A 27802-nucleotide genomic window follows, 5' to 3' on the forward strand; every position below is an offset into this window, starting at 1 on the left:
CTACCCTTGCCCAGTTTAGCTGGCCATTCAAAGCTGTTCCCAAGAAGTGGCTGCTGTTGCATGCACAGCTTTTAGGGGCCACAGGTGAGACCAAAGGTAGACAAACTACAATAGTGGAAAAATCATTCACATCCATGTCCAAACACCTGGGGTCCTCCTGTTATTCCACAGAGAGCATTCCAGAACCTGAGTTAGCAGTCTTTAGCTTCTTTGTTAACCTAACACTTTTCAAGTCAGGAAGCTGCAACCTAGGCAGACTGAACAGTATCACAAACTTCGTTGGATAATGCGAAGGAAACAACATTGGTCAAACAATATTGGTCAAAGCAATTTGATTTTCAGATCAGATTAGAACCAGATGCAAAACTCTTTAAAATGCACTTTTGATTTGGGGATGTAAGCATGGATCCAGGTGATCTGCAGAAAAGCAGAGAGAAAACGGGGGGCGGGGGGGAGGGACTTCACTGAACTCACCTGTCACTCGTACTGTGAAGTTCCTGAGCATTTCAGTGGAGTGCCTTGGCTTACAGCTGTACAGGCCAGAGTCATCGTAAGATACATTGATAATCCTTAACAACTTCTGGACAAGATGAGTTCGGTTAGTAGGTGAAATCCCAATGCCATCTTTATACCAGAAGACAGACATAGAAGAGACTGGAGAGTTACACAGGAGTTCGATGTTCTCGCCGCTGCCAACCACCAGTTCTTCAAGGAATGTTGTATCGGTCCTTAAATAATCTGCAAGGAAAGAAAATGGAAAAGATGCCATACAATTCTAGTTTACTCAGAATATCTAAACATGATCATAACCATATTCTAGGTAAAAAGCTAAAGGTAAAGAACACCTGGACGGTTAAGTCCAGTCAAAGGCAACTATGGGTTTGTGGCGCTCATCTTGCTTTCAGGCCACAGACCACTTTCTGGGTCATGTGGCCAGCAGGATTAAATCACTTCTGGCGCAACGGAACACCGTGATGGAAACCAGAGAGCATGGAAACACCATTTACCTTCCTGCTGCAGTGGTACCTATTTATCTACTTGCACTGGTGTGTTTTTGAACTGCTAGATTGGCAGGAGCTGGGACAGAGCAACGCGAGCTTACCCCTTTGCAGGGATTCGAACCACCGACCTTCTGATCAGCAAGCCCAAGAGGTTCAGTGGTTTAGACCTGTAGGAGAGTCTCTCTCTCTTGTTTGTTCGCCCTTGCTTTTCACGAGTCACAAGCTTCCTCTCCTCTGGTCCTGAGTCACCCATCTCTCCTCTCCTTCCCATACCTTCATCTACTAACTCATCTGCCCTCTGGCTCCTGCCACCACCAGCCACCTCTCCTTTATCTCCTGCTTCTCCACCCTTTCACAGGCACCAGTGTTTCTTCTATGTGCTTCCTTCCGCCAAGAAGATTTCCTATTTCATCTGCATCTCGCACCCTCTCGTTTTCCTGCATATATTTCTTGCCTTCTCTGCCAAGAATCTTTTCCATTCCGGAGCTGATTTGTGGAATATGTCAATTAAATATGTTGATGCCTCTAGGCACGCAGAGACTGCTTTTCTTCTCATTTTTAGGAAACTGTAGAACTGAAGAGCACTTTGTGATAGGTTGCCTAGCTCCCAAGCAAGCTTGAGACCCAGTACCACTCTGTTTATACACAGACAATCGCTGAACCAAAGGCAATGAAAGACTGTTCCCTTGCTGCGTGGCTGTGAAATGAGCTTTCTTCAGGGCTGCCATGCGTCCGGATTATCCAGGACACAGATGGGAAACAAGCTCTCAAATGGCATCCAGACAGATTTTCTCTGAATCGGTGAAAACCGGTCGTATGGCAAGTGGGGTATTTTTTTTTTAATTTAAAAATTCTTTTAAAATTGTTGTAGCTCAATAACTTTGACAAGAAAGAAAGAAAGAAAGAAAGAAAGAAAGAAAGAAAGAAAGAAAGAAAGGCTCAACAACTTTGTCCAGATTTTCACCTTTGGGAATATGGCAACTCTACGTTCTTCATGGGAAGAGAAGACTCCCTAGAAAAGACCCTGACTCTGGGAAAGATTGAGGGCACGAGGAGAAGGGGACGACAGAGGACGAGTTGGTTGGACAGTGTTCTCAAAGCTACGAACATGAGTTTGACCAAGATGCGGGAGGCAGTGGAAGACAGGCGTGCCTGGCGTGCTCTGGTCCAGGGGGTCACGAAGACTGGGACACGACTAAACAACAACAACAACTTTCTTCAAAACTTGCTTCTGATGAGACCTGCTCCAACTCCCTCCTGTTGGGAATTTAGGGAAGGAAGCAGCTAAAGAAAAGAAAGTTTCCTGGAAAGTTCAACTCCCACTCAACACACACACACACACAACAATTGTGTAAATTATAACTGCTGGCTCTGGTAGTCACACAATCTGTGCCTGACCCACTTTCTGTCTCAGTCTACCGCTGCTGTGACAAGCATTTGGTTGCAGGCAAAAACCCCTCACTCCCCTTTCTTTTCTGGTGGCCAGGAAAGCTTCTAATATAGGGTTGGTGTTCTGGAATAGCTCGAGGAAACCTTTGAGGAAACTTATAGATTGCAAGAAACAGGCACCGCCTTGGACATGCTTTCTACAAGATAGAATCACAATGCCAGAATGAAGCTTTCATGTAAGAGGTTGTTAAGTTGTGGGCTAACATATCAGACAACACAGCGATTCTTCCAAAGCAGCTCTTTATTTGTAAGCTGGAACTGAACTGAACTGAGGAGCTCAGTCAGCCTGCTTATATAGAGCTCCACTAGAATGCAACAGTAACCATTTTCTGTAACTAGCCAATCACTGAACGTCACTTTCAATCCTTCATTTGCATACAAACTATCGAATCACTGAACGTCACTTTCAATCCTTCATTTGCATAACTATCTACAGTATCCCTCTGCTGGCCCAGGGTGAGAACTTCAGTACATAACAGAGGTGATGTTCACTGGCTTGGGAACTAGCTTTGGTTTTTCATTTGTTCCATTAAATTAGAGTCCATGTCTCAATGGTAGAGCATATGCACTCGTGGCATCTCCAGCTGAAAAGCTCTCAGGTTGCAGGGCTGGGAAAGGCCTGAAACCTGGAGAACTGTTACCAGCCAGAGGAGACCATCTTAGGCTAGATGAAACCATGGTCTCAGTCAGAATAGCTACAGTTGTCCTCTTCTACCCCTCCTTCCCATGAGTAGATATGGTCAGGGTAGAGGACAATTCGCTGTCTGTGTCTGCACTAAGTGAGCTCTAGTTGGGATTGACTGATTTCAATCAAGTTTCCCATTCTGTAATCCATGTGTTTCCTGAACAAGATAATTTCCATAAAAGATAATTTATTTGAAGGGTAGGGCTCCAATCCAATACACAGCTACTTCCAAAAAATCCTATTGAACAACGCGGGACCCAAATCAGATTAAACATTCATAGGATCATGTTATAACAAGCATTCACAATTTCCTAGAAGCAAGGTATACGTTCTCTGTTCCTCCGGACTTCCCTGCCCCTTTTTAGATAAAATTTCTCTTAGATCAAATCTTCAGTTAAGGCAGACAGCTGGCACCCAATAATACCTCAAAAGCAAAATGCTGGACCCCGCATTGCCAAATCCCAGGCTGCTCTATAACGGGGGGAGGGGGAGAGAACAGCTTCACGATAATTAACTGAAGGGGCACAATGAACTAAATTTTGCCCAGCTGGCTAATTAAAAATGGAAGCCACCACACTCAACAGCCAACATAGGGCCAAATCACGAAAGAGGAGGGAAGGACCGGTAGAAAGAGCCAGAGTTCTTGTTCTATTCAGATACCGGCTTCCAGCAGGGATTTTGCCCACACGGCATTAATTGTCATTCCAGCTACAACCGTCCTACTTTCAGAGCGAAATTCGCTTTCCAACACAGCTAGTTAAAACCATCAGTTCCAATGCATGTATTGGCTGATTTCCCCCAACCACTAAAACTTCTTTTTTAATGTCAAAAATCTTGAAATCCAGGACCAATTTCTTCCTTACTTAGAAAGGTGCAGAGCTTCATGCTAACTTGTGTCCATGAGATTAGCAAAGGCGCATTCTGCTAAAGAGAATTACAGGCCTGTTTTGCATGCAGTCATTTCGTTCCAAGGGAAAGTGCACTTTCTCCCTTTCCGTCGCTGGCATAGTTGTAAGGCAGAGATCAGAAGCTCCACCTGTTTTAAATTAACTAGAGATTAGTATGACATCTGAACCCTAAACTGTGGCTAATTTTAACTATGGTTAGTGAAAGTGACTCAATTCCATACATTATGGTTTGAAGTTGGCTGGTTTCCCCAAACCATAGTTAAGACTAAACAGGTCTAGATGACATGACAAGCTGCAGCCGGTCTAAATATGGACGAGAATGTTTCTGAACTCCTCCCTGCAGCCATGCCAAATGAGGAAAGGGCAATGTATGAGCCCAAAGCTTTCTGTGATTCATCCTTGCAGCATGGAGAGGTAGAGGCTCTGACCTGACCCTCTCTCATTGGAAGAAGAAGAGAGAAGAGTTTGGATATTTGATATCCCGCTTTATCACAACCCGAAGGAGTCTCAAAGCGGCTAACAATCTCCTTTCCCTTCCTCCCCCACAACAAACACTCTGTGAGGTGAGTGGGGCTGAGAGACTTCAGAGAAGTGTGACTAGCCCAAGGTCACCCTTGGAGGAGCGGAGACGCGAACCCGGTTCCCCAGATTACGAATCTACCGCTCTTAACCACTACACCACACTGGCTCACAGGTAACTGCTGCACCTTACAGAGGTGGGGAGGGGGAATGTGATGGGGAAGTCAGTGTAGTGCAAATATACCAGCAGCACAAATCCAGCTCACCCTGCTGGTGTGTTTGCACTGTACCAAAATCCCAGTCACATCACCCAGTAAGTTGCAGAAACACCAGTGGCGGGAGGTCAGATAACTACCGCCGCCTCTGCGCCAGCTGCTATTGTGCATAACATTAACTAAGCCATAATTTAGGGCAGGGGTCAGCAAACTTTTTCAGCAGGGGGCGAGTCCACTGTCCCTCAGACCTTGTGGGGTCTATATTTTGAAAAAAAATAAAATAATGAACAAATTCCTATGCCCCACAAATAACCCAGAGATGCATTTTAAATAAATGGAGACATTCTACTCATGTAAAAACATGCTGATTCCCGGACCGTCCGTGGGCCGGATTTAGAAGGCGACTGGGCCGGATCCAGCCCCTGGGCCTTAGTTTGCCTACCCATGATTTAAAGTGATGTGCAAACACAATTATATGCAAAGTGGTGGATAAAAGGAGGAATTTATGTATGAAGGAAAAAAGGTTTATTGGATATATTTGGAATGTCAAAATTTGTACAGTGGTACCTCGGGTTACATATGCTTCAGGTTACAGACCCCGCTAATCCAGAAATCGTACCTTGGGTTAAGAACTTTGCTTCAGGATGAGAACAGAAATCGTGCTCCGGCGGTGCAGCGGCAGCAGGAGGCCCCATTAGCTAAAGTGGTGCTTCAGGTTAAGAACAGTTTCAGGTTAAGAACGGACCTCCGGAACGAATTAAGTACTTAACCCAAGGTACCACTGTACTTCAGAACATGGCAGACTACATTAGCAAATTATAAAAATGTTTCCTGGAAAATATAGCACAAACAGAAATTATAGCACAAACAATTTCCTCAATGAATCAGAGTAATAACGGTCATCAACTTGGAAACTCAAAATGCAGGTAAGCGTTATATCTTCAGAATTCGTTATTCAGACGTATGTTGAACATAGAGGTTCTACTCAGCTAACCATGCAACAGAACTGATTTTATTGATTTAATTACAGAGATTGGTTATAATGTATACGTTGCTACTTCTGCAGCAGCTTTCCACTTACAACTTTCCGGGCTTACCACAATCACTCCCAAATAGCTTTCAATGTAGTAAACAAATGCAAATTTTTGGGTATTCCTTCAAACAAACTAAAAGGAAAACATTTCGCATGTTTCTCTGGTGCTTTAAGAACAGCAAAAATGTGACACCTCCTAATAAGATGAAGGCTGAAGGCTCACAATGCCTTGTAAAGCCACCACTATTTCCCCCAAACCATGCAAACAATACTAGGCCCAGAGAGTTCTTAACTAATGGAGAGCAACAGGTGGCGCAATCTTGTGCAAAGAATAAAAACCTTGGTCCTTATTTGAAAAGTAAAGATTTAGAATTCGATATAAGGCTTGGCTTGATTGTGTGAGTTATCTGGAGTGAAGAACCTGAGATGCTCTGCTTGCATGCTTCGCTCCTCACTTGTTAGAAGACTAACTGATGCGTATTCCTTTAGTAAAGGTAAAGGGACCTCTGACCATTAGGTCCAGTCGTGGCCGACTCTGGGGTAGTGGCGCTCATCTCGCTTTACTGGCCGAGGGAGCCGGCGTACAGCTTCCGGGTCATGTGGCCAGCATGACTAAGCCGCTTCTGGTGAACCAGAGCAGGGCACAGAAACGCCGTTTACCTTCCCGCCGGAGTGGCACCTATTTATCTACTTGCACTTTGACGTGCTTTCAAACTGCTAGGTTGGCAGGAGCTGGGACCAAGCAACAGGAGCTCACCCCGTTGCGGGGATTCGAACCGCCGACCTTCTGATCGGCAAGTCCTAGGCTCTGTGGTTTAACCCACAGCGCCACCCGTGTCCCTCTATTCCTTTGCTGAAGCCAACCTTTTCCAAACCTGGAACAGTGGCTAGGATGCGGATTAGTATACAGTGGTGCCTCGGTTTAGGAACCTAATCCGTTCCAGAAGACCGTTCTTAAACCAAAACCGTTCTTAAACTGAGGCACGCTTTCCCTAATGAGGCCTCCTGCCGCTGGTGGCCTTCCACCGTTCGGATTCCATTCTTAGACCAAGGTAAAGTTCTCAAACCGAGACACTATTTCTGGTTTTGCGGAGTTTGTAAACCAAATCATTCTTAAAGCAGACTGTTCTTAAACCAAGTTACCACTATAATAATAATAATAATAATAATAATAATAATAATAATAATAATAATAATTTATTTATACCCTGCCCATCTGGCTGGGTTTCCCCAGCCACTCTGGGCGGCTTCCAACAAAAGATTAAAAATACATTAAAACATCAGTCATTCAAAACTTCTCTAAACAGGGCTGCCTTCAGATGTCTTCTACACGTCAGATAATTGCTTATGTCTTTGACATCTGGTGGGAGGGAGTTCCACAGGGCGGGCGACACTACCGAGAAGGCCCTCTGACTGGTTCCTTCACTTCTCGCAGTGAGGGAACTGCCAGAAGGACCTTGAAGCTGGACCTCAGGCTGAATGATGGGAGTGGAGATGCTCCTTCAGGTATACTTGGCCGAGGCCGTTCAGAACTTTAAAGGTCAGCACCAACGGTTTGAATTGTGCTCAGAAACGTACTGGGAGCCAATGTAGGTCTTTGAAGAGCGGTGTTATGTGGTCTCAGTGGCCGCTCCCAGTCACTAGTCTAGCTGCCGCATTCTGGATTTGTTGTAGTATACCCATCTCCCCACCACCACATCTCTCTTTTCTACCCAGCATTGGCTTTTCACCCGAGAAACTGCACAGTGAGATGCCCATACGACAAATGCCCTGCAAGAGTTCATATGCAGTGTTAATGCGAACAATTTGGTTAGCTGCGCAGTTGCCGTACATCGCTGTATCGTCACAAAAGGACTTAGTACATCTAGAGCAGGCACCAAACTCGGCACTCCAGATGTTTTGGGACTACAGCTCCCACCATTCCTAGCTAACAGGACCAGTGGTCAGGGGTGATGGGAGTTGCAGTCCCAAAACATCTGGAGGGCCGAGTTTGGGGATGCCTGATCTAGAGGATAGTTGTGCTGTTGGCCAACATTTGTAATACTGAGTGAAGACATTTGCTTTCCAATGTCAAGCGAGGCACTGGTTATTTTTGTATAAACAAAGAGAGAAAACTTTATTCTTAACAAAGCAATCAGAGTTCCACGTTCTAATCTTTTGGTGAAGACGAGCATGCGTTATAAGAGTGTGCTGGAAGTTATTGGAACACAAAGACCCAGAACATAACCCTTGAATTATCAACGTAAAGTCTATTCACAACCTAAAAGAGAGAGTGGTGCAGAAGAAATCCATCTGCATATGACAATTTTTGTTTTGTAAACAGATAGCATCAAGTTGACTTCTTTTTAAAAAAGTTTTTATTGTTAAAATAGTTCAGCATTAATACACACATATTGCGAATATACAAGCATACAAACATACATTTCATACAATCCTTAAAAATGTTCAAACATACCTACACTCAATCCCACAGATAATTCCTTTACCCATCACCATCCACCACCCCTCACCCCACCTTTGTGTTAGACTTCCAATCTACTCAATTGCAATTTCTTTCCACTTCTATTACTTTCTTTCACACACCTTTAACCTAATTTCATGCTTCTTTTTCTATTACACATTGTTATCCATCTTATTTAGTATTTCAGTATTTAAAACGGAACTTGTTTATTCTAATAGGAGTTCTGATTTTTCAATATGGTTTTGCAAGTATCCTTTAAACACCTTCCAGTCCCTGTCTATCTTCTCTTTTGAGATCCTTCCAGTTTCTCCCATTGTTTTGGATATATTGTAGTACTCCAATAATTTGGCAAGCCACTCTATTTTTTGTCAGTATAATACCACTTTTCCAATTTTTCACAATCAATAGCCTTGCGGCTATTGTTGCGGATAAATATAATGTCTTGTCTTCTTCCTTTAGACTTCCTGATACTATTCCCATCAAGTTGACTTCAGTTCATGTCTGGATCACAGTTGCCTTTCTGCTGCCTAATCTCAGAAAAACTTGCAATGTACTAGATTTTAGGACTGGGAAATGCTGTAGCTATTCATGGTTTATTATGTTGGGATTTTTAAAAATATAATAATAATAATAATAATAATAATAATAATAATAATAATACAATTCTGTTTTCAACCGATTTATTACTTTTCAATACTGAGCACTTTCCCATGATGGCTGAAATTCATCAGCAAATATTATAACATGTTAATATAATGTTCACCTTTCTTGTCTGTTTTTAACCCTGTTCGGTTACTGAGTGCTGCAGCCTTCCTCACTGAATTCACTGTGAAACCAGAATAACCGAACTGAGCCAATGTGTGTGGCCAAGAGGGCCGGCTCAAAACATCTTGGCCCCTGAGACAAACCACAAAATGGTGCCACCTTCTTCTGCCAGGGAAGGAAGGGTGAGTGAAGATCTAAATCATGAAGAAGTAGGAAATAAAGATCTGAAACAGGATTTGCTCCTTCTGTGGATCCTCATCGGCTGCCTCATCTTGTCTCTTGGGTGGGCCAGCCCTGAATGAAGATCTGCATCGGTATCTGCTGATTCCGTGGATTCTGCCACCTGAGGCAGTCACCTCCCATCACCTCATGGGTGGGCCGGCCCCATAGCCAAGAGACGGCAGAATCCAACTCTTGTTAACTACCAATCATTACTAATTCAGGGTAATAGCCTGCTACCCCTAATCCAACACACCTTTAATCACGACTTTTTTCACACATCACTTCCTCTCATCCTCAAAAACCCTGTCCTTTTGGATTGGCAGACAATACTTCACAAATCGTATTATTCAATAAAGTTTGACCATTTCCCATGCCACTGAAATATAGTTCACTTGTGAAATAACATCTCTGTAACAAGATGTAAGGTTTAACAGCAAAACAAGCTAAAACCTAAAAAAAATAAATTGTTCAATGGAAGAGTCCAACACTATGGTCCCTGTTTCTGCCAATGCTCTCCATAAAGACAGGTACACATATTTAACTTTAGCAACATTGCTTTTTCTAACAATGCTAAGATACTGCCTTGGCTGCTCCCTCCGCAAATGCAACCAATATGGTGGCTGTAGCCACCATATTGCTGGAGGAGACTCTTGAGAGTCCCATGGACTGCAAGAAGATCAAACACATCCATTCTTAAGGAAATCAGCCCTGAGTGCTCACTGGAAGGACAGATCGTGAAGCTGAGGCTCCGGTACTTTGGCCACCTCATGAGAAGAGAAGACTCCCTGGAGAAGACACTGATGCTGGGAAAGATGGAGGGCACAAGGAGAAGGGGGCGACAGAGGACGAGATGGTTGGATAGTGTTTTCGAGGTTACCAGCATGAGTTTGACCAAACTGCGGGAGGTAGTGGAGGACAGAGGTGCCTGGCGTGCTCTGGTCCATGGGGTCATGAAGAGTCGGACACGACTAAACGACTAAACAACAACAACAAAAGCCACCATATGCCGACCCACCTTTATCTCAACCCACACTCTGCTGTATCACCAGAAAAGGACTAATACCAAAAGCCTTTTTATTGAGATTTTCCCACTTGGGCATTCGTAGGGCATCTCTGTGCAAAATGGCTATTTCTACCGGGCTGGCTCAGGACAAATTAGCAAAGACAACTCTGCAGCCTCCTCCCCACCATTCAAACGCTTCATTTTAATTGTGCTATCAAGCCACCTCTATTGGTCTGTCACCCCCCCCCCCCACTGTATTACCTGGGTTATGAAGGCACCCAAAAGATGTTAAAGCAAAGATTATGGGATAATGCACGCAGTGACTTGCGATCTCGATCACACGCAGTCTGTAGTCCGCTGGCAGTAGGAGTACAATATGGGCATGTCTTTAAGTTAACATCTTACATTAAAAACCTGACAGTACCGAACTATCAAAGGCTTTTCACCAAAGCCAGACTAAACGTCTTTCCTTCTGCAGTGTTGGATGGCAGGTTGAGAGGAGTTCCCTACCAGGACAGACTTTGCTCATGTGCTCAAGACATTGATTCCATTAGACATATTTTGTTGCACTGTGCAAAATATGAGCAAGCCAGGGCTGAACTGATACTACCCTTGCTGGTACCTTTCCCAGGAGAATCAGAGGCTCACTATGTCAGGTTCCTATTGGAAGACCGGACAAATGCTAGAACATTAGCAGTGGCAAAGTTTTTATTGGTGGTTGCAAGAACAAATGATCCCTATATTCTGAACAATATGCTTGTTTAACCTGGAGGTAGGCTGTATGAATTGTGTATTGCTTTGTAATGATTTGTTGGGTCTCTGGACAGTAATAAAGATTGATGATGATGAATTGTGCTATTTGTTCACTGTACTGGAAGGGACACAATTCTCCAGTCCTCCTTTCCCTTTCCCTCACTGCTTTCCCCTTCAATGAAACTAAACCCCGTCCATCCATCAAGATGTACAAGGCTGTGATCTAGGAGCGCACTAACTATTACAGGGACTGTGGGAGAACAGCAAAGCTCCATTCTAATTCTCTTGAGATCCAAGTACGCAAACTAGCTACAGGGTCTTCCCAATTTTTTGTTTCCCTCTCAACTCCCTTGCACTTTGCAAGATTAAAGTGCAAATCTGCCAACGGCAACAATGCCACGCTAGTAATCATTTGCCAGAAATATTGAAAACATTTAAATTGGTGTTTTTTCAAGACATATGAGGCTCAGAAATAAAACTCACAGTTGGACAGTCTGCTTAAAAACAAACTTTGCTTGAGGCAAAGACAAAAGGGGGGGAGGGGGAGGGGAAGGACTCACAACAACTTTTACCTCCATCCTAATAGCTTTGCTTGTTTCCCGCAGAAGTTTTCTTGTCTGAAAGTACAGCGTGTACCAAGACTTCTGCTTTGTATGTTAGCTGAGGCACAGAGTGCTAACTACATTCATCAGATTGTCACAACCTTTTATTACTATGCAAATTGAGACAGTATTTTCAAACTCCAAGTTATGGCAGTACTGTCTTATTTCCTTCAAGCATGGAGATTGCCAACGAAGAGACTCAGCCTAGACCTCCTGAAGTGGAATGGCAACACTATCACCATTGTATTGTTCCGTCTGCAAGCTGCAGTACTAAATACTAATCCTGTGTAACATTGGCAGAACAAAATGCCTAACGTGAAGGAATGGCTAATAAGACAGTGGACAACACACTGTAGAACCCCTTTCTCCCCAGAAGAAAAATGAGGCTCCATAAACCATGTAAATCACAACAATTTCCCATCACTCTAGTAGTCCAAAAGCAGAAAAATAGATGGTTGGTGTAGCGCTGTCATATTTCAAAAAGGTGAAAATCTGGACAGAAAATTTGTGGAGCTGGTTTTTTGGTTTTTTTGGAGGGGGCAAAGTTGTTGCGTTTTTCTTATTTTGGCCCAAAGTTTTTGAGCTTTTTTTTGGGTACAAAATTGTAAAGAAATTTGACATTTCAAAGCTATTTCTGAGGGAAACCGGCAAAAACAACACTGCCGGCGATTTCCCCAGGCATTTTGCCAGTCTCCACCCGGACACTGCTTGCGGCTGCAGTATTCCGGATATATCCGGGAAATTCCAGACGTACGGCAACTCTATCATGTGTCATCTACATTTAAGTTAAGAGCGAGAGAAGAGCAAACGACCAAACTTCTCCCCCCCCCCCAATATTTTGTGAGGAAATATACTATGAAAATTTAAAATGCAAGGACAAAGTTTGTCTTAGTTGTTTAACACACTTGGGGCTGTGGATTTTTCCAAAGGGTAACCAGTTACAGTACTAGCTACTGCCAGCTGTTGCCGCCTCAAATGAAATCCATGGTTTCTGATGCCAACTGGAAATTGCGTTCTGAACGCAGCAGGACTAGGAGTAAAGCTTTGAAAAGGAGGCAAATGGTATGTTTGAGAGGCTTCACATTTTCAACACTACTTGGTATTCAAAAGGAGATCGAACAGAAATCTGTTTATGGAGAGCCAGCCCGTGGCACGCTTCCTAGGAACTTGTTGATCTTAGGAAGGGAACCCAGGGGCATTGTACTCATTCCTCCAGGTTTCCTCCAGTGGTCTAAACGGTTCAGAGAACATGGCTCAAAGCGGAACTCCAGGCACTCTGTCGGGGGCTTATACTAACATTTGTCAGTTGCCCCCTTCCTTACTTCAGAAAATAACTAACCACCAAGCTTAGAATGTCTTGCCCTGGAAGTTAAACTGAGACCACCTGGATTGCATGAATATAAGCCCAAATATCTGGATGAGGGGGAGGGGGCAGACCTCTCCTTCTATGGAAAAAACCAACCCTGTTTTCCCTGCTTTGTAATTCTCTCCCCCAGCGCTTTCTGCAAGCTAAAACAGTCCCACACTACCACCCATTACCTGAATCTCCAGGAAAGAAGTATAGGATCAGATCACTATTTGTACTTTCTATACATTCGCTGATCTTGTGCTGCAACAGCCCCCGCCCCCCAACTTTTTAGAACATTTATTTCAGGCATTCACTGAAGCTGGAGGCAGAATACAGTTGCTTTCAATATAACGAGACTGGAAGCTTTTCATCAGTGTCAAAATGGGATTATTATTTTTAATTGGCTATCTTTTTTCTAGTTTTGTTTCTCTGTTTTGCAGAATGTTTAGATGTGCAGTGATATGGCTAAGGAAGGGTGCTGGTGTGCATCATTCATACAGCTGCCCATTTCTAGTAAAAAACCCTAAAATCATGCTGTTGTTGTTTCAAATTTATATACTGCCCTTTACCAAAAGATCTCAGGGCGATGTACATTAGAAACACATTCCAAAAAATCAATGATAAAAACATAGTAAAAAGCATAGTGACAGGCAGCCTGATAGTAAAATAATCATAATAATAACAGTCCTCTCCAACCAGCAAACATCTCCAACCAGATGCTGTCCAGATGTTTCAGACCACAACTCCCATCAGCCCCAGTCACAACTTAATCCAGTATCCAAATCCTGTGAGTTCTCTGGTCTCCCTTCACCCAGAGGGGATGGGGAATGGAAATTAAACCCTTATCACACACTGCCTCTGATGTTCTCAGGTGCTGTGTGGAGCACGACTGGTGGTGTTCTTCTTGAAGACCTTGGGGCCCAGATAAATGCCCAACCTTGTCACCCACTGGAGACAACCACCAGTTCATCTTTTAAAGGCAGGGAGGAAAGCCAGTCCTCTCTCTCTAGAGGAAGGCATCTTATTGAAGATCCAATAATGTGGGAGTTCATACAATGGGGATCTTTCTTTACCTAGAGGATTATCACATATCCTCCTGGAATGTTCTGCTGCTGCTGCTCTCCAAAGATATGTTCGCAAAGAGGAGAATATTCACTGCTCCCACTCATGTACTGCACAGTGGTACCTCGGGTTAAGTACTTAATTCGTTCCGGAGGTCTGTTCTTAACCTGAAACTGTTCTTAACCTGAAGCACCACTTTAGCTAATGGGAGCCCGATTTCTGTTCTTATCCTGAAGCAAAGTTCTTAACCTGAAGCACTATTTCTGGGTTAGCAGAGTGTGTAACCTGAAGCGTATGTAACCTGAAGTGTATGTAACCCGAGGTACCACTGTATTACAAACCTTCAGTTGGTTGCAGACTGGCTGACTCGGAAGGGCTCAGTTTCAAATCACAAGTGTGAGCTACTGGTTTTCAGATCTACTCGTGAGACCTGGTTCTGAGTACTTATGTATAAGATCTATGTAAGGAGGTTGAGTGACAGCGAGTCACTCGTTTTGTAGCCGAGTCTTCACCCGCCCCACACTTGGAATGCAGGAAGTGAAAAGGTAACAGGGTGGAGTTTGGGGGAGAAAGCCTTGCGGGTCAAATCTGGAATCCTGCCAGGTCTAATGGGACCTGCTGGCCAGAGGCTGCCCACTGCTGGCCTAGAACCTTTCCCAAGTAGTTTATACACCTCAGCAAAGCATTGGTGATTTTAAAGAAAGATTTCTAAAGTACAGTCGTACCTTGGTTTTCTTAGTTCTCGAACGTTTTGGCTCCCAAACGCCGCAATCCCGGAAATGACCGTTCCGGTTTGTGAACTATTTTGGGGGGCTTCCATGGCTTCAGGAGCTTCCTGCAGCCAACAGAGACCACGCTTTGGTTTCCGAATGTTTTGGAAGCTGAACGGACTTCTGGAATGGATTCTGTTCAACTTCCAAGGTATGACTGTACAGTGGTACCTTGGGTTAAGTACTTAATTTGTTCCGGAGGTCCGTACTTAACCTGAAACTGTTCTTAACCTGAAGCACCACTTTAGCTAATGGGGCCTCCTGCTGCTGCTGCGCTGCCGGAGAAATATTTCTGTTCTCATCCTGAAGCAAAGTTCTTAACCTGAAGCACTATTTCTGGGTTAGCGGAGTCTGTAACCTGAAGCGTCTGTAACCTGAGGTACCACTGTACTGTGAACGTAAAACTGGTGGAACTGAAGGGGCGGGGAGCGAAAGACTAGAGAAACTGAGAAGAACTTTGAAGAAGCCAGAAGGGTGCCATGAAGAACAGGAGTAGCGTTCTCAAGCACCCACTTTTTTGCTGGCCACCAAACGGCATCACAGAGATGGAGTGGAGATATTCCTACCTGTGGACCTACTCATGGGCAATCTTAATATGAGAGCCCTCCTCAGCTAGCCAATCTGCAGCTCCACATCAGCCGACTCCTGAGCGCTGACCCAGCAGATCCACTGTTCCTGAGATGTCAGCTCAAACAGTGTGGAAACATTCCTCCATTCCCCACCCCAAACCCAGAAGTGGACCACTAGGAACTTCATTTGGAATTGGATGAGAATGGCATCAGACCTCCTAGGAATATATCTCAGTAAAATATGCACGCCCTCATTTTTCATATCGATGCAAATGATGTTCTTCCAAGTACCAGCACAGTTTCAAGACAAGAAGGAAGAACTAAACAGGCTTTTCCTCTTGATTCTGGAGGGGGCGCATTACACAACACAGCAAGACGTGGTGTGTTCTCTACCCGCCCCAAAGAAGAACGACAGGGTAAGTTTAATCGGATTACTTTTCACATTTAACTACCAAGTTTACCTAAGGCTTTGCTCTTCTCGTATCTCAGGCTCCTTGTTTGCTTTTGATATCGCAAAGCCTTCCTGCTAACTAAAGACAAAGGTTATGAGGGTAATGAATATCAAATTCGCTGTATAAAGGTTCCCTTGTCTCACCCACCCGACAGTCTCCATAGCATCACAAACAGGAGGGTGTGTCATACACAAAGGGGGGAAATAAAGCACAACTCAAACAACATTATATTTTTAAAAGCGCTAGGTGTATTCATTCACAGATGGGTACAATAGCAGTGGGGGACGCGGGTAGCGCTGTGGGTTAAAGCCTCAGCGCCTAGGACTTGCCGATCGAAAGGTCGGCGGTTCGAATCCCCGCGGCGGGGTGCGCTCCTGTCGCTCGGTCCCAGCGCCTGCCAACCTAGCAGTTCGAAAGCACGAAGTGCAAGTAGATAAATAGGTACCGCTCACTAGCGGGAAGGTAAACGGCGTTTCCGTGTGCTGCGCTGGCTCGCCAGATGCAGCTTGTCACGCTGGCCACGTGACCCGGAAGTGTCTGCGGACAGTGCTGGCCCCCGGCCTCTTGAGTGAGATGGGCGCACAACCCTACAGACTGGCCCGTACGGGCAGGGGTACCTTTACCTTTACAATAGCAGTACGGCTGTTAAAAGTGACGCAACATGTCAAAGGTCTTGGCCTACTACTCTTCCTCAAGGAGAAATCTCACAAGCAGATGACGCTGGTATTCTTTAAAGGTAAAGGTAAAGGGACCCCTGACTATTAGGTCCAGTCGTGGCCGACTCTGGGGTTGCGGCGCTCATCTCGCTTTATTGGTGGAGGGAGCTGGCGTACAGGTCATGACTAAGCCGCTTCTGGTGAACCAGAGCAACGCACAGAAACGTCGTTTACCTTCCCGCCATGAACTGAAGGCAAGAGAGCAGAAGCAAAACGAGATGGGCCCTTTTTAAATTCATTCTTACCACACAGAGACTGAATGTGCAGAGGGGAGGTGGCAGCCATGCATTCAACCAGAAATAAACTTAGGATTCCTCCAAACAATCAGGAACCCTAGCCATGCAGGAATTCTCCTGATCACTTTTGCCGAACCTGGAAGCACTTGCAATCCTGCTCCCCTCTTTGCGTGTGGCAAAGGGAAGAAGGAAGCGGATCTCTGGAATATCATCTAAAACGAGAGGGGCCTTCGGTAGCTTACAATAGCAACCAAGAACCTCCTTGCCTTGTTCATAACATTCAGAAAACACCTCTTGTTTTGGATGGCTTTGCCAACGCAGGCAGACTAAAAAATGTAGCACCTTCCACGCTCCAAGACTAAATTTATTTATTTATTTATATTTATTTAAGGCATGGTTGTTGTTGTTTTTCACGGAATCGTGTCCTCCTTAAAAGAGGGCACGTGTTGCGGTGAGACCTGGAGACTGACCTCCTGGTTGTGGGTTGGGTCTATTTGGATAGCCACAACGCCCGATTGGTAGGTTCCTCACTGCTGGGTGTAATCTGGTCAATGGGGTGCAGTCTAAACGGTTCGAGGAACCTATTTAATCCCTTACATGTGACCAAGAGATTCTCTTTTGGCTCGTGCAAACGGAACACCCGCCCATCTCTCCCTACATTTAGGATATTTTGCGATTGACCTTGCTATGCTGTTGTGTGTCATCTGTCCTTGGGACAGGGGCAAGGCAGGAATTTTCCCCGCTTGGCTGATTGGCTGTTGCCATTTGGGTTTCGCCTGCCGCATAGCAAATCGTCACAACTTGTAAGGTTGCGGATAGGCTCTGGTTCAGGTGATAGGGATGGGGGAACACTCTCGGTATCCCTATGTGAAGGGTATTCCGTTAAAGGAAACCAGGGCCTCTCAACCCTTGAGAGAGGGTTGTGCCCATGCCTGAGTCCAGGGGAGCATCTGGGGGAGCAAACAGAGTCTGGTCCTGGGCTTTTCACCTACCTCAGGTGTTCACCCTTATCTGACCTATGATAGAGCTCTGGGTCAGCGCTACCTGCAAGTGTGTAGAGAGCTAGTTGAACCAGAGCCTATGCAACCTCTCACTTTTTCTGTAATCAATAAAGTTGTGGTCTAAATTCTGCCAAAAACCAAAACTAAAATTTGAGTCAAGTGTGTATTTATTTAGGGGGGAGGTCTTTGGGTCTGAACACACAAAAAGTTCCAAGAGTAGTTTTCCCAAGATCAATAAAAACAAGATGGTATCTGCCTGTGGGTGGGTTAGAATCTAAAAGACACAACACAGAAAAGAAAAATGGGGATGAGGAAGAAAGAGGAAAATAAGCAAACTCAGGCACCAATTCTAAAAGTTAGAATCACTTGTAGTCATAATACCTTCAGTGTAATGTATCTTACAAGTTTCCCCTTGTTTTGATGGCGGAGGCAACTGGAGGGTGGGGGAGTCCGCCAAAATAAGGATGAGGCCAATACATTCACACAGAAGAAGCTAAAAATTAAAGTAATAATTAAGGCTCTGCCCACCCTCTATCTTAAAAACAACAACACAATTTTATCAACACCGAGTTAAGTTTCAATCCGATAATACAGGAAGCTTACAATCAAAGAGCTGGTTTGTTCAAATGTGTATGTGAAATCCAGTGCCTAGCATAATCTTCACCACAGATGTGCTGATGAAATAATGATGCCAGAGTCAGCCTTCTGTGCAACCCTCTCAGGGTCTAGACTTGGCAACCCTGCACAGCCTTTATGTGCCCTGGCCCTCACTCCCCAAGTCTTCCCCTCAAACTTCTGATGCTTCCATCTGCACTTGGGTTACACACCTTGATCTCACTCTGCTACTTGCTGTGAACCTTTCCACCTAGCCTCTGGGCTCTCTGATACCTGCTGCATCCTCTTTCTCCCCACCTTTCCAGTCCCTCACCTGCCCTGGCCAGATCTTCTGCCTACAGGCCTGTATCATTTAATAGAACCATAAAATCATAGAATTGTAGAATTGGAAGGGTCCTATTTCATTAAGCTACCGTGTTTTTTGCTCTATAAGACTCACTTTTTCCCTCCTAAAAAGTAAGGGGAAATGTGTGTGCGTCTTATGGAGCCAATGCAGCCTGTGCAGCTATCCCAGAAGCCAGAACAGCAAGAGGGATTGCTGCTTTCACTGTGCAGTGATCCCTCTTGCTGTTCTGGCTTCTGAGATTCAGAATATTTTTTGTCTTGTTTTCCTCCTCCAAAAACTAGGTGCGTCTTGTGGTCTGGTGCGTCTTGTAGAGCAAAAAATACGGTGCATTTCCCAAGGCTTCCCAGGTGAGCACCCATCCAGGCCAAGACCTCCTTAGGTTCAGCAATGCTGTTGCCTTGTATGCCTTTGACAGTTAAGTCCAGTCGCAAACAACTCTGGGGTTGCGACACTCATCTCGCTTTACTGGCCGAGGGAGCTGGCGTTTGTCCGCAGACAGTTTTTCCGGGTCATGTGGCCAGCATGACTAAGCCGCTTCTGGCAAACCAGAGCAGCGCACGGAAATGCCGTTTACCTTCCTGCCGGAGTGGTACCTATTTATCTACTTGCACTTTGACGTGCTTTTGAACTGCTAGGTTGGCAGGAGCAGGGACTGAGCAATGGGAGCTCACCCCGTCGCGGGGATTCGAACCGCCGACCTTCTGATCGGCAAGCCCTAGGCTCAGTGGTTTAGACTACAGTGCCACCTGCATCCCCTGTACGCCTTTACACCACACCATATAAGGGATGCCAATCCCCCAAAGGCTGAGGCCTATCCTTTTTAACAGAAGCCAGGCTGTGAAACCTTTGTTGCTATAACCTTGTTCCTCAAGCAGGAATGTTCCATGCCATCATAGCAGCTCAGCCAATCAGTGTCAAGAAACTATGCTGCTACAAGCAGAATACAATGTAGACCAGTCTTCCTCAGACTCGGCCCTGCAGATGTTTTGGGACTACAATTCCCATCATCCCTGACCACGGGTGCTGCTAGCTAGGGATCATGGGAGTTATAGGCCAAAAACATCTGGAGGGCTGAGTTTGAGGAAGCCTGATATAGACTGTCAGCAGATAAAAATATAATTAGATATGATTGTTGTTTTTTTAAGAAAACAAAAACGGCTCCAAAAATAATAATAATAATTAAACGCGGCAAGATTACAAATCTTGTTCACGCCATACAGCAGCTTGTTACGAAAGTGTCAGGTTCCAATTACGATGTCAACGACGTGATTTTGCTTGTGATTTATAGCAACTTAAAGCAAGCCCTTCTTATTAGAACCTGCGAAAACCCAACTCCGCTACAGAAATCCATGTTTTAACCTCTTTCTTTACAGAAAACCCACATCAAAACAGCAACAGACAATGTAAACTTGGCCACAAAACACAGTAAGACCAAACAGGAGCTCAGGATTCAGCCCCTGCTCAAACTCTGCTGCATGACGGCCACGCATCACAGGTTGGCCGGCCCATCCCACTTGCACAATATCCATTTGAAAGGAATAAAAGGTACCCAGCAGCCCTTTTTGGATGACTGCATCTGCACTTGGCAGCCTGATATGCTTCTGTTTCCAGCTGTACAACTTAATCAAAGTATATTTCCTACAGGAACAGAGCGAAAGAAAAAAAGGCAATTCTCCTAAGAAAGAAACATCTTAGTTGCTTGAGCTGCTGCACTTTTCTTTCCCAGCAGAAAAGGTATAGGAGTCTTTCTTTCTCGGAGGAATCAGTGGGCGAGTTCAGACATCACAATAAACCATGGTTTACCACAATGGGAACAAGCTTCAGCTAACCTCGGTCTTTGGAGCTTCTCCCTCCACAAGCTTCAGTTTCCATTAGCGTTCTGTCTGAACCCATAACTGTGGTTCATTGTAACTACGGTTTGTTGAAACAGGACAATTTTACAATCAATGGTTTCATGCCGGCTTGTTTTAATTAAGCAAGCTACTGCTCATAATAACCATACTGTGTTGGGTTCGGACAAAACAGCGAGCTGTGTTGAATCTAAAGTGGAAATGAATGCTTCTGATCTCCTGGCTTATTGTCCAGACTAGCTCAGTGACTATGTTGGGAATACTGTACCGTCCCAACTTGTTGACGAAGAGGCATCAATTTCTCCTTGACCAATTCAGCCATTCCTATAAGGAAAATGAGCAATCTCTCTGCACTGAGCAGGAATTCTGATGTGCTCAAAGGTGACCCAACGGGTTCCTAGGTCTTCCTACCCACAAATTACGCTTCTTCACTTTGCATGTATCAAGACCAAACACAAGATACCTGCACTCTGCTAAATGGCCTCGGTCCAGTATACCTGAAGGAGCGTCTCCACCTCCATCGTTCTGCCCGGACACTGAGGTCCAGCTCTGAGGGCCTTCTGGCGGTTCCCTCACTTCAAGAAGCCAAGTTACAGGGAACCAGGCAAAGGGCCTTCTTGGTAGTGGCGCCCGCCCTGTGGAATGCCTTCCCACCAGATGTCAAAGAGAAAAATAACTACCAAACTTTTAGAAGACATCTAAAGGCAGCCCTGTTCAGAAAAGCTTTTAATGTTTAATAGGTTATTGTATTTTAGTGTTTTGTTGGAAGCTGCCCAGAGTGGCTGGGGAATAAATAATAAATTATTCTTATTCTTATTCTTATTTCCCCCACTTGTTTTAATGTCAAAATCTGCTCCAGTTAATTCCTAACAGAGGGGTTATTTTGCTTTTAAGTTTGCACTTTTAATGCTGGTATGACCCTGGTGTTTTGTTTCGTTTTAAAAAGAAGCTTTTCTGGGGTGCTCTTCTGGTTTTTTAAATAAAGACGTTGTAACTGTCAATGGGTTGCTTTTTCAAACTACTGTAAGCCGCTCAGAGAATCCATGGGCTGAAAACCAGCGTATAGCTATTTCAATAAAATAACAGTATGGTTCAAATAGTTTTCTCCCCAAAAGTATGGGATTGTTGTTCTGTTTGTTAGTTTGTTATGTATTTTATACTCCGAACCACCCTCTGAGCCTCAGATGAAGGGTGGTATAAATGTTTAATAGCAATAAAATAATATGTATTTGTTGCTCTTTGAATATTACAGATACTTTTATCTGCCAGCTAATAAACATTCTGTCTCAAGAATATCATTAGATCCAGAACACTTAATGGGTAAGATAAGGGGAGGGGGAGTTTTGTTCGTAACGGGGCAATGGGATTTTTTTTCTGTGGAAAAGAATTAAAATGGGTGTTGTGGAAACCACAGGACAATTGGGACAGAGCACCTCACAAACTCCTTAAAATGTGCCGCTGCTATTTTTATCTGTCTGCTGTCTAACAACACAGTAAGCGCTACTTGACATTCACCGATCGTACCAAGTAATATCTTTATCTGAATAAGAATGCAAATTGCAGGAGCGCTTTTTTTTTTTTACTATTCCAACGCCTATTCTGTGGCGGCTGAATAGAGTGACCACATGTTCAAGGCTGCAAACAAGTTCGCTGACCTCCCTAATCATCTCTGCCATTGCGAGTGAATGACATACATGGTCAATTCTGCCTCGCCTCTCCACTTTCATTCATAAAAAAAATGACATTGTTCTTGCAGCAGTCCTGAGAAAAAGGAGACAAGAGAAATGCAGCCCAAATGAGGCCCCCAGTATTTTTCTATTCAGCAGCAACCTTACCATCTGCCTTCTTCCTGCTAACAGCAGAACACCTCCCTGTAGAGATGTCAGAATTTGCACCACCTCCACTAATAGCTAGTATTCATATTAGCAAACATACACATACCTCCAGAATGCCTCCTTTCAATGTGTGTTTTATGTAGCTGAGCAGAAGCACAAGGCAGTAGCTGTTACAACTTTCACAGCCCCGTGTGGAGAATTAGATCACTGGGGAAAAATGCTTCCAAGCCCCTTTATGGAAAATAAGGTCTTGAGCTGTGTTAAAGGCAAAAAGCGGCTGAACAACAAGCCTCAGTAATGAATCAGTAACCCCCCCCATGGCCCATTTGACCAGGAGAAAGTGTTTGCTTGTGACTGTGCAATTTACAGATTCAAAAGTAAACACCTGTGTTTTGCTTGGCTCTGAATTTCTGTCTTCTATATACAAGTGATTCAACAGAACCTTTTCTTACGGACTATTTTATATTGATAGTTTGTTCAAAAACAGGGAATGATCAATCAAACATCACTATATCTATCTATCATCTATCTATCTATCTATCTATCTATCTATCTATCTATCTATCATCTATCTATCTATCTATCTATCTATCTATATCTTTCTATTATCTATCTATCATCTATCTATCATCTATCTATCTATCTATCTATCTATCTATCTATCTATCTACCTACCTACCTACCTACCTACCTACCTACCTATCTATCTATCTATGCTAACCATCCTTCCTTGCCCAAACAGACACACTACAAAGCTTAGTGCAACTTTGCTCGTGCTGCTAAGCATCGGGAACCATTGGGACCAACGTGCATTTTACTTAACAATCTGAAACCACTTGTTGCCGTTTATTCCACTGGGATTATACCACCTTCTGCGCTCAGCAAACTGCACTCTTAGACCCCTAGTCCGAGATACAGTTCTGGGAAATAAAAGACAGTCACACTCAGGTAGGGCCATTCTTGGGAGCGCATATCTGACAACAAGCCCAAGCCAATCCTGCTATTTTTGTACAATAACATGTTCGTTGCATTTATATTTTTAAGTGCATGCTTTTAGAATGAAAATCTCTCTCTCTCTCTCTCTCACACACACACACAGCGTAATGTATGAAAAGGCCCTTAAGACTGCCTAAAGACTAAGACTGCCATCGGAGTCTATACAGCTGGGCAGTTCTACCACTATTGCCAGAAAGCAATTTTGTAGACCCAATCTAGGGATTTCATCATTCTAAGACATCTCTGCCGGGCCCTTCCATCTTAACATTCTAAAAATATGTACACCATTCAAGTACTTATTCCTTCAGAATGGTAGTGTAGCTACATCATCAGCAGTCATAATAGCAGTACAGCACAATACTGTACAGTGAAGGAGCTCAGTCCTAAACTTGTTTGTTCAGAGGTCCCATTCTGAACCTTACAAAACGTGGTTACATACTCCAAAGGAATTGGTTTAAAAGCTCAGAACAAGGGCAGTCCACTAGGAAAGAAGGAGCAAACACTGGATCAACAAATTGACTGTATACCTAGTGAGTTTCTGGACTGTTCTACAAGGCATGCAGCTTGTTCCATATACAGTACAAAACTTATCCACTTGGGTCAAATTGGCTGCTCCATTATTCAACCAATTTAGTTGTGGGGAAATGAGCCAGGCAATCTACATGGAGAACCCAGCATTTTAGTCAATTTTTTTGAAAATAAAACCATGACCCTGGGTCAGGGCTCACCCCCCCCCCAGCCGGAACTCAATTTCGGCACCTCTCAGGTGGGCACCATTGGCATTCTAAGAGAAAGAGGGAGGTGTTCATGGTGAGTTCCGGCACCTCTCTTCTTTGAAAAATAGCACTGCCCTGGGTGATCTATAGCTGTACCAGGAAAACAGAAGGGAAATAATGTCCCGGTGTGAATAGCTGCCATGAAGCACATTTATTCCACCCTCATTTGTTTGCTAAGCATGTTTCATCTCTTTCCCAAACAATGGAAACCTGACACAGATAGAACTTTTTGTGCATGGTGTATACAGATGTATACCCTGACTTTTACTGTCTGCCAACAAAGGGGGAAACAATTAACTCTCCAAATGTTTAGTTTAAGCGATATTGTACAATGAGTTTCCCGCTTAAAATAAACGGAGTCAGTTAGATATTTAAAATTGAGTCATTTGGATATTTAAAATGTTCAGCACAAATGTTCATGTCTCTCTTGTTTCAATTTCTAGTTTCCCAAAGACCCCCAAACAACCCTGTTTCTCCATTCCCTTAAACGCAGAATTTGGCTGGGAGATATAACACCACAAGGCACAGAACATTTCATTGCACGTGAGACTGGGAAAAAGGATTTGAAAGAAGGACTTGTTTCTTTCCAGTCCAGATTTTCAAATTTCAAAAGCACAAAGATATTTTGTGTGGGCCGAACACCCACTATTTTCAGCATGGAAATCAAGTTACGCTTTTCTGTGAAGCCACAGGCATCTAAGTGCATACACCCTAGCATTTGGTTAATGCTACAATAACCATTTGAGGTGCTTCTGTTTATTGGAGACTTTGCCCTTGACCTGTAACAGTTTGGTGTTGGAGTACTTCTGGTGGATCCAGCAGCAGTTTGCAAGTATGCAGGGAAAGTATTGCAAACGTGCAGAGCAGACCGTTCTGGAGGCAACAGAAACAATTCTATCCTTGCGTACTTCTCAAGAGAGCAAACTTAAGAGGCGTAGCTGTGTTTCTCTTTTGCAACAAAAACTACAAAGTCCTATGGCACTGTAAAACTGCGCACAGGGGGGTGGCATTGGAAAGGAAAAGTTGCCAAGCTGAAGCCAAGTCTTCTGGGATCAGACACTGGGACCCTTTCAGCCAGGTAGACATCCAAAGCGTGTTCCCATTTTAAAAAGGCTTATAACCTTTTTAGCCTATATACCATGGAATACAAAAAACCAACCAATAAAAAACCCCCAACCTTGTCAACTATATTCATGCCGTCCTGTGGTTCCAAAAAAGACGATTAAGCTGTTTATGTATGTAATGACAGCAGCATTATGCGCAAAAAGGAGAGGAAGGAGGAATTCCCACCGAAGAGGAATGGATAAGTAAAATGATGGACTCTGAGGAATCAGCAAAACTAACAGCAAAAACGAGAGAACCTAATGATGATTGTTTTGTTGAAGAATGGAAGCCTTTTTCCGGACTATTATAGCATGATGGACTCGTGATCAGGATTTGAACTATGAGCAACAGAGGGAATGAGAGATCATTGTAATTAGGGTTATGTTATAAGAGAGAGGAGATAGGGGCGCAGAAATAAGAAACTACAGAAAACGGGATGGGAAGTGGATGAAAGAAAAGAAAAACATTCTTACGTTTTGGAATGCATCCGTGAAATGCTTAGAAATGCAATAAAGCATAACCGGGGGAAGAAGCCCTCCTGCTTCCTTACCTAATGGTGCTCTTGTCGGCGTTTCTTCGGGGTCTGGAATAGGAATCCTGGCTGCAGGGAGGCTGTGCACAGTGGCGACCAGGAAAAAGCAAGACCAGGCTCCCCACGCAGCAATCATTCCTCTCCTCTCGCTTCGGGGCAGCCCGCCGTGGGTCGTGGTGGCAGCGCTTCCTCGGCCCGCCTCAGCCATCCTCCAGATGCATGCTGCTCCGTGGGCTGGCCGGGGGTCTCCTGCTCTGGGTCCCCGAAGTGGCGGCCCCGTGCCCTGCAAGGAGTCGGGAGGAGAGGGACACTCGCGGAGGCTCCTCAGCGGAGAGGGCAGCTCCTTTTCCTCTCGGGAAAAGCCAGCCCTGCCCCAGCACCGCCCGCCACCTCGGAAGGCGCGTCGAGCGCGCCTCGGAAGAACCATTTTTGCGCACCGTTTCCCCCTTCCCGGCCGGGTTTGCCCCGACAGCAGCCCGGAGCAGCCGCTCCGCCTCCCCTGGGGCTTCCCTCCCCGCAACCCGACGCCGCTTCTAGGGTCCCGCGAGGGGCGCCGCCCTCCGGTTAAGCTGGTGGTACCCGCCGGGGATGGCGCGGAGGAGCCGGCCGCTTACCTGCTCCTTGGCGCCGCTGGAGCGCTTCTGGGCAGAGGCGCGGGCGGCTCTGCTCCGCTCCGCTCGCTCCCTCGCTCGCTCGCCAGCCTTGCCAGACAGCCAGTCCGCCTGCCTGCCTGCCCCGCCTCACTGAGAGGGCTGGGCTGGGCGGCTGGGCTGGGCTGGCCGGCGGCCCCCAGCGGCAGAGAGGGGGCGGCGCGTTTTTGCGCCCAGGGCGCACGAAGCCCTCGAGGGGCGGCCCTTCTGCTGGACGGCGAGGAGGAGCCCGCGGCAGCCTACCTGAAGAGCAGGGCGGGAAAGGCAGCCAGCGGGAAGCCGCCCCCCCCCTCGGGCTTTCCCTTCTTTGGTGGCCGTGGGTGTGGGCGCCCGTTTGCCTCAAGAGACGGCGTGTGCGGGTTTTTGGCGCTGCTGGGCGACGAACCAGGGCAGCTGCCCCCTGAGCTTTCCCACTGAGACTAAACGCTTTCCCTTCCGTGGTGGCCACAGGTAAAGGTAAAGGGACCCCTGACTATTAGGTCCAGTCGTGGCCGACTCTGGGGTTGCGGTGCTCATCTCGCTTTACTGGCCGAGGGAGCCGGCGTACAGCTTCCGGGTCATATGGCCAGCATGACTAAGCCGCTTCTGGCGAACCAGAGCAGCGCATGGATACGCCGTTTACCTTCCCGCTGGATCGGTACCTATTTATCTACTTGCACTTTGACATGCTTTGGAACTGCTTTTGGGATGGAGACGGTAGACAGCTGGATCGAGGCGGGTCAGGACTGCTGATCCTTTTAGATTTGTCAGCAGCCTTTGACATGGTCGATCATGATCTTCTGGACCACCGCCTCGCAGACGTGGGGATACAGGGCATAGTCCGTAACTGGCTGTGCTCTTTTATCTCTGGTCGGGGACAGAGGGTGGCACTAGGGAGGGAAATGTCGTCGCGCCACTCCTTGGTGTGTGGAGTGCCGCAGGGCGCAATTCTCTCCCCGATGCTTTTTAACATCTTTATGCGCCCCCTTGCCCAGATTATCCTGAGCTTTGGGCTGGGCTGTCACCAATATGCTGATGACACTCAGCTCTATCTGCTGATGGATGGCCACACCGACTCGGCCCCTTACAACACTGACCAGATGCTTGGAAGCTGTGGCTGGATGGTTTCGTGGGAGCCGATTGAAACTAAATCCTTCGAAGACAGAGGTCCTATGGCTGGGTTGGGATGGCATGGGGATGAGGGACCAACTCCCTTCTCTTGCGGGGGCCCAATTAGTGCCATTGCCTTCCGTTAAGAGTTTGGGTGTAATCCTTGACGCCTCCCTTTCCAACAGCCAAGGCGACATTTTTCCACCTTCGCCGCATCAAGCAGTTGGTCCCTTACCTTT

General features: G+C 45.4%; 1 protein-coding gene across 5 annotated transcripts in view; it reads right to left on the reverse strand.

The window, feature by feature from the left end:
• FGFR3 (fibroblast growth factor receptor 3) overlaps positions 1-26578 on the reverse strand; it is a 65477-nt gene extending 38899 nt beyond the window's left edge. For all 5 annotated transcript variants that reach the window (XM_028728854.2, XM_028728852.2, XM_077930717.1 and 2 more), the window contains exons 1-3: positions 26439-26578; positions 25843-26107; positions 475-738 (exon numbers count right to left, since the gene is read on the reverse strand). In XM_028728854.2, the coding sequence (XP_028584687.2) occupies positions 475-738; positions 25843-26032 (454 nt within the window). In that variant the 5' untranslated portion in view covers positions 26033-26107; positions 26439-26578. The remainder of the gene's footprint in view (positions 1-474; positions 739-25842; positions 26108-26438) is intronic.
• Between the last annotated feature and the right edge of the window lie 1224 nt (positions 26579-27802).

The sequence above is a fragment of the Podarcis muralis genome, chromosome 6 (genome assembly GCF_964188315.1).
Source record: "Podarcis muralis chromosome 6, rPodMur119.hap1.1, whole genome shotgun sequence".
NCBI lineage: Eukaryota > Metazoa > Chordata > Lepidosauria > Squamata > Lacertidae > Podarcis > Podarcis muralis.